Source organism: Impatiens glandulifera, chromosome 4 (assembly GCF_907164915.1).
Source record: "Impatiens glandulifera chromosome 4, dImpGla2.1, whole genome shotgun sequence".
Classification (NCBI taxonomy): domain Eukaryota; kingdom Viridiplantae; phylum Streptophyta; class Magnoliopsida; order Ericales; family Balsaminaceae; genus Impatiens; species Impatiens glandulifera.
Window position 1 is genome coordinate 34,871,514 of NC_061865.1, and position 8,061 is coordinate 34,879,574.

The 8,061-nt window shown below is 31.4% G+C and overlaps 1 protein-coding gene across 1 annotated transcript; it reads left to right on the forward strand.

The window, feature by feature from the left end:
* The first annotated feature begins 1,524 nt into the window (after positions 1-1,524).
* On the forward strand, positions 1,525-6,812 carry LOC124936446 (MADS-box transcription factor 14-like). The gene is made up of 7 exons (XM_047476943.1): positions 1,525-1,736; positions 3,346-3,418; positions 3,906-3,958; positions 4,165-4,264; positions 5,600-5,641; positions 6,137-6,169; positions 6,481-6,812. Exons 1-7 carry the CDS (start codon positions 1,552-1,554, stop codon positions 6,541-6,543), a joined length of 549 nt encoding a protein of 182 aa, XP_047332899.1. The 5' UTR covers positions 1,525-1,551; the 3' UTR covers positions 6,544-6,812.
* The last annotated feature ends 1,249 nt before the right edge of the window (positions 6,813-8,061 follow it).

Genomic DNA, 8,061 nt, shown 5'->3' on the forward strand with positions numbered 1-8,061 from the left:
CTGAGGTCATGAATTAGGATTGAGTTATTGTCTAAGCTGATTAATTAATATTTTGTAGTAAATATAATGTATTTGTATTTGTGAGGTATATAAAAAGAAACCTATATAGTTTTTCCTTTGAAAATTTTTAATGAAAAAATTATTAGTTATTTCTCTCAGCAATAAAAAGAAGAGAGTTAACTCAGTCATTTAATAGGATAGCTCATATCTAATAAGACTTATTAATTAATTTATAAATTAAGGTAGGAAAATTGGAATACCTTCTTAAATTCCAAATAAAAAGAAAAATATTTATAACATAAATTAAAATATCATTTTAATCAGGTTACTTGCTCATGTTGATTTCTATATTAACTTGTGTTATTTATAAAGATTAATTGGTGTGTGCACATTCACAATTTTAATTTTTTTTGACACATTTTTTGATTGGTATGAAAATGGATAAGGTGGTTTTATTTATATTTAAGTCTACTTATTTCTTGTTGAATCAATGTCTACCAATAAACTTCTTTAATGTTGCGTCATGGGTTTATTTATTAAAATATCTTTTTATCGCATCTTATTTTTTTCAATCAATTAATTATTTTATTTTTATAAAATTTAAATATAATAATTCAACAAATAAAAAATTAAATAACCTACTCTACTAAAACAAATATATATTTTCTTAAAACCCAATAATCATAAATAACCCAACACTAAGTTCATAATGTCAACTTCACCTCATTTTGTCATTTATTAGTTCAAATATGTTGGGTATATTTCTTCTATATCTTTTATCATTTTTTATATAAATTAATTTATGAAAGAGTGCATTATGAAATGTAATCTTAACTTGTTGTCAACTATAAGGTGTAGATACGATTATTTCGATAATATTAAGTGTTATTTTTTCTCTTATTCCTTTTGAAAAGTTGATATAAATTATCGAAAATTTCGTGTTTATTACTCAATCAAAATCTAATAGAGTTAGATTTTATAGTAATTGTATGATTCTTATTTTACAAAATGTGTATAGAGAGTTTGGTACTTGGGTTATTTGTTGTGTATATTAGTTTTATGCTTATTAAAAGGAAAAAAAAAAGTATTTTATTAGACCTTTCTAGTATTTTTATCTGTTTGTTGGCTGCAGTCACCCTCCTGAGGTCCCTCCCATTCGCGATGATTATGAACATTTGGTCTATGTTCAGTTCAGTCCACAAGCCTCACTTGGTTGTAAACGATGGAATATGAATCTTCGTTCAGATCCGACCATTTGCTACAGTTGTTACTCCTTTTCCCACTTCAACCCATCTCTCTCATACGTACATACACATTGCAAAGTTTATCTCCTGCTGCTGTCGTAGTCGCAACCGTCTTAAAAATATGATAAAATTTCAGGGTACCTATCTATCTGAAATGAATAGATTGATTGTTTGTTTGTTTGTTTACAAGGGAATCTGAATCTTCGATGATAATGAGACTCGAGATTACTCCCGAAATGCCAAGTATAAAAGGAACCCAATTGTTCAAATAGTTGGATACTTGAAGCTTTTCTGATTTCGTGATTTCATGGGCAGAGCTAAGTTTCAGTTGAAGCGGATTGAGGAAGCGCACAAGCGTAATGTCTCATTCTCGAAGCGTCGGTATGGACTAATGAAGAAGGCCGGTGAGCTCTCTGTTCTTTGTGAAGCTGAGGTGGCCATTGTCATCTTCACCAGACGCGGTCGTCTTTATCGCTCTGCCTCTGGCGACGAGTACGCTTCCTCTCTTTCTCCATCTCCATCTCCCTAGGTCTATCTATCTATTTGCATTTCCTTTGGATGTCTCTGTTATTCTAATGGCATTCATAAGATCATGGGTTCCTTCCAATTTTGGATAATTTTGTTTACCAAGTTCAATTCTTCACCTCTCCTCTGTTCTGGGAAAGGAGTTCAAATTACTGTTTTTATTCAATGTGATGATTCTTTGCCAAAGCCTAATATTTCCTGAAGCTATCAATGATATGCATGTGATAATAGTCTTCAGCAACTAGTAGAGTCATTGGATAAAATAGTTTCGGTTACAAGTTCAAGTTTTTAGATTAGTTTCTTATCATTCAATGAGCTTCTTGTGAAGATCAATTGATATTTGTTAACCTAGACTTTGATTACATGCCTAAGGTTGTTATGGTTAACAACTACTTTTTTTTGGCTCATTTTGAACTAACTAATGGTAGGCTGTAGTTTGAATCTAAGACTTCAGCCTTGTGATTTGGGAACACTACAAATATGTGTTTTATGTCTTTGCATGTTTTTGTTTTAAATAGAAAGAACACTAGACTTCATCCAAAAAAGAAAATCTGAGTATTATTTTGTCTTCCTTGGTATTGTTTCATGATTGTTATAGTTTTAGTTAATAGTGTATTTATAAGTAAAAATGAAACAGAAAACCACAAGAATAGGAAAATAAAACACAATGCACCAGTCTTATATAAGCTATGTAGACGTAAAGTAAGAGCTATATGTTTTCCTATTAGCAATTCCTCTAAAGTTAAAAAAAATGCTCCACAAGGATTGGCAGCATCTTTCTCTTATAAATATTGCCACAAAGTGATGAAAGACCAGACCTTTTGAGCATCAAGATCGGCCTCACCTTTCCTTCAAACTTTCTTCTCTTACTTACTGTCCATATAATTAATCATAGCAGCTCAGAATGTGCATCTAAGAAGAAGATGATTAACAACTTTTGTGTGGCAGAGTGCATTGACCTGCCAAAGAAAATCCTTTTCTATAGAAGTTTCAACATTAGTGAAGATTTCTTTGGGTATAACACTCCATACAAAGAAATATACTTTAGTTGGTAAGAATTTCCAGTCCTAGCTCTTCTTAAGGATAACAAGTTTGAATATTCTCCACCACGACATTGTCGCAAACTTTAAAACTAAAATCTGGCGTATTTTTCATTGAATCCTGTCCTTATTATCTGGGATATAGATTAACGGTGAAAGGCTAACTCTAATATGAAATAAAAATAAGGTGAATCGATCTTGCTTGCTATAACGTAAACAAATTCAGAATAAGAATTTTGGACTCAAATCAATGAACTAGACAAACAAAGAATCCGATTAAGAACTAGAAGACTAGAAGACTCAAATTTTGTATAAATGTACTCATGCTGTAATTATGAACTGTTAAAAATGAATCTCTTAAACTCTCTGAAACTAACATGATTATATAACTATTGAACAAACAGGAAATAATAGATCAAACAGTTCTCCCTACCTTTCGATGTTTTTATTTGTTTACCAAATGTTTCAACGAATAATTCTCATAGTTGTGTAGTTATGTACTCTCAGTTGTGCTTATAAACGGTCTTTTGATGTAGGATGAACAGGATTATAGAACGGTATCAGACCTTTGTCAACTCAAGTATCCAGCAAAACAATGGCCAATCTAAGGTAATGTTAAAATATCTTGATCTTCCAGAAGTCTATCTCTTCTAAGTCTCCATTTAGAACGGCATTTTTGACGTTCAATTGATGTAGAGGCTGATCTTTATTGGCGGATAAAAAAAGATCCTGATTGTGTTGAGTGTAGTGTTCCTGAATTTGTGTTTTATTTCTTCACAATATATACAAGGAGCATTAAATGAGCCACAATGGAAACCCAAATAAAGAGACTACAAGTTATCTCCTACACTAAGATTTGTGTTGATTGAGAGAAATGTTGTATATCTATTATAATTCCAGATACAAATTGCTTTTCTTATACTTAATAGTTTTGAATCTAAATATCTCAATTTTTCTTAGCAGTTTGTGGTGCTATGTTTTTTATGGCAATGATTACTCCACAGGAACACAAATTTTACTCTGTTGGGCTAAAAAGTTCTTCATTGGTTAAAACTGAACTGTATCTGATTAAACATTTCTCCTCTAATTATGGCAGAGTAATGTAGCAGCTCCATCCGAACAGATTAATATTCAGCATTTAGTACAAAGGTAACAAGAACCTATTTATATTTTTTGAAACTCCCCAAGTAAGTGTCGAACCAGTTACCTGCTTATGAACCTATATATTGCAATAATACAATTATTGGGACATATTGTATCTGGTATGTTGTATTTTATTTATTAAGTTAGGAAATGGAAGCTGCTCATATATGTTTCATGCTCCTTCCATAATACACAGCTTTGCAAACTTTCAGATTTTTCCATCAACTCGCACTGGAGCAGTTGGATGTTAGTGCAGCAGTCGAGCTAGAACAATTGTTGCATGCTAAACTTGTGCAGACAAGAGCCAGAAAGGTCAGTACGTAATGATTTTGGAATTTTGATGAAAAACATATAACAAGGATATAAACTGAGATGAAATGCTGGTAGACTTGAGATGAATATAGAAAAGGTTGAATCCTAGTAAATATCTGTTGAAACTGCCTAAGCTCCTTTATCCATATGACAGAATTTGAACCTCTCATCCTTATGTCAAAAATGGAATATAAGGTAATCAAGTATGAGAAGTACAGTGTCTTCACGATTTCATATAAACAAAATTTTCTTGCCTTAAATCTGAATTTTCCATTGAAAGTTTTGTCCAGTTATCACCAAAATATGAGAATGTCAAGCATATTTAAAAAAAATACCAATAGGGAGTTTGGTGTTTGTTTTTTTACCACAAACCCTCGTACCACATCTTATTTCTTTTCAACCATTCAATCACTCAATTCATCAACTAAAATACCCTTACTTTATTTTTATAAAATTTAAATTTTAAATACAAAAGGACATTATAATAATTCAACCAATTAAAAATCAAAATAATCTTCTTTTTCATCAAGATTTTTTTCTTTCAAAAACCCATTAAAAATCCAAAAATAACCCAACATCAAACAAGCACCAAATCTTGATTCCAAGGTTTCAAGTAAAAGTAAAAGGGCATCATTACTGGGTTTCTTCCCTTTACCAGCTTTAGTAGTCTATAGTATGTCCTCTAGTTTTACCCTTTAGCTTGATAGGAACACTTGTATTAATCAGTATTTCATTCTCAAAACTTAGTTATTTCATCACATATGAGGAAAATAGGCGACTACCATTCAATTAACTTGCATTAGAATGAATACCTTACCACGTATAGCTCACTATATAGACCAATTATGATCCACCCATCTCCAATGCTCTTGCAAAACTAATAAGTATATTTTGTTTCTTAGGTTTGTTGGATAAAGAACATTTATATTTTAAATTTATTTTAATTTCTGCTAATCTTGAATGAAAACTCAAAACTCAAAAAGGATATCTAAAAAAAGAGCTCTTGCATCATAAGATCCACAAATCCTCCTCCTCTGGAGAATTCTTATCTCAAACAGATTATCAGTGTCTCCAAATGTTTTTATTATCTTCCACGCCTTATAGCCCCTGAAAATAAGATAAACAGTACCTAGTGGGTCAATATGAAGTTCAATTATATCGAATTTACTCTGTAATGATACTGATGACTTAACAAAAGTAAATCTCATCGAATAATTTGCACATTCTTAAAATGCCTCATAATAAGCTATTGATTCCTTGGCCTACTAAAAAAATACCCACTTTTGATCTGGTTAAAGTAGAAATTTAATTTGATTTCCTTTTGTGTGATTTTAGGCCCAACTTTTGATGGAATCATTGGCAGCTATCCATGAGAAGGTAAAAACCCATTCTTGCAGATTTTGATAGAATCAATGAACTTGATTGAATACAGAAGTGTATGAAGATGATGTCCAGAAATAGAAGGTCAATTTTCTCAGATGTTGAAACACGCTCACTTTTTTTTCCCAATGCTCTTCCACACAAATGATTATATTTGGTATATGATTAGGATTCTTCAGGCAACATGGTCATGGATTATGCTATAGGAAAATTATATTTCATGTGCTATAAAAGATCCTTCTCTCCTATTTCATTTTGAAGTCATGTTCACATGCTTGAGCAATCAATCAGGATATGTAATAGAGGATTTTTTTTTTTTGAGAAACTAAGATACAATGCATGTGCATAGTGAAAACTACAGATATCATTTTTAACATTTTCAAGATTCTTGCACCCCAAACTTACTACTTGCATCATCATACGTTTTGATGTGTGCTTGGATCTCTATATACCCCCCTCTATTAGTTATTTTCCTTTCCTTTGATTCCTCAGGAAAAGAAGATGTGGGAAGAAAAGCTGCAAAATGTAAGTGAAAAGGTTTGTATATTGTCATTGTTTTGCTGATCTCTTGCCAGATGATCCATATTTGATATGTAGTGTACACATGATTTAGACCATTTCCCCCATTTGAAAACACCTGGATGAACCAATTTTTTAAGTGTTTCTACAATGAATTAGGTTTTTACTGTAACAAGTGAATCAGATACAAGAAAGAAATATAATAAACACCTTAACACACACTACATATATCACTACGAGGTTTGTGTTATTGAAAACATGTTTTTTATTTATTTTATTTACAGAAATCTTACAAGGTATTATATTTTACGTTTCAGAATTTAAGGTCCAAACATCAAGTGATGTTGGAGAATGTGGAGAACAGTCAACAAAATATGTGAGATGATTGGGTTAGTGATACCAGCATCTCCAGACATTATCTTAAGCTCCTTTCTTTCCCACTTTCCCAATCCTTAATTCCATTACTGAAGGTTTTTTTTACATGGTGCAAATAACAACTTGGATTTTAGACTTTCTTCTCTGCTATGTGTCATCTTTTTATTTTGGTATTTGTAGTCTTGGGGAGCTTGTACTTCCCCACTTATAAGGTGTACTAATCATAGAGTTATCTATTTTAATGGTGAATGAATAAATGGAAATTATTTTCTCACTCTTCCCCATTATATAGATATAGAATGAAACTGTCTCTTCATCATAGTAGATGATGACCTTTCTCATTGTTCATAGTTTTCCTTTATATGTCCAATATTAATGGAAGATTGAAAATGATACAACTGATTAACTCTGATCAATAGGGCATTATCTAAAGACTCCACTAGCCCTTCCAGTAGTATCAGTTATTGTTTAACCTACTCCCCTTCACATTTCATTAATGAGTTATGTGATTAATTTACAAAACACTAAAAGTCATTAATGAGTTATGTGATTAATTTACAAAACACTAAAAGAGTATAATAAGACAAATGATAAAGGCAATAGAATAGGAGACTGATAAAGGGATTGTTAGGATTAGGATTAGGATTAGGATTAGGATTAGGATTAGGATTAGGATTAGGATTAGGATTAGGATTAGGATTAGGATTAGGATTAGGATTAGGATTAGGATTAGGATTAGGATTAAGATTAGGGTTAGGGTTAGGGTTAGGGTTAGATTTAACTGGGAATAAATAACTTAATATAAAAATATATATTTATTAATAAAGCAGTAGTCAAAAAGGTAGAGTATGGCAATTGAATGATATATAATGAAGAAATAATAATTTACAGAGAAAACACAAGACATTATTGGAGAAATTTCTTAAGATCAACTTCTCTCTCTATCTTTTTCTTTTTTCCTCCATTTTATTCACTCTAACAGTTAGGGTTCTATCTCTCATCTATCAATTCAATTGATCTTTTATCTTTTTTTTGTTTTTAATTTTAGTTCTCTTGTTCATGAAATTTCAAGATATATACATAATTCTAGTTTAAGATATATCATTGGTATTAGAGTGATGTTCTTGGTAATATGGTGGAAACACATATCGACGGGGAGTTGAATGAAATCCGTAACTACAGTTAGACGCAAGAATGAATGAAGTGTGGTGAGTTATCAAAATGATTTTTTCCAAATTCTTTGAAGAAAATATTGAAGATGTCGAAGACTGGATTTATGAGGAAGAATTTTTTTTTGGGTTAACGATACGTTTAAAAACGACAAAGTGAATCTTGCGATAACTCATGAAAACTCTACGATGGCTTATGTAACATGTGGTCATAAAAACTCTCAGCAAATGATTAACGTGGAGAGAGCTGAAACAACTATTGCAACGTGAGTTTGGGTCATACACAAGTGACGATCAATGAAATATACAGAAGAAAGTGCAGCCAGAACCGTGAGAGTTAATAGCAGAACATTG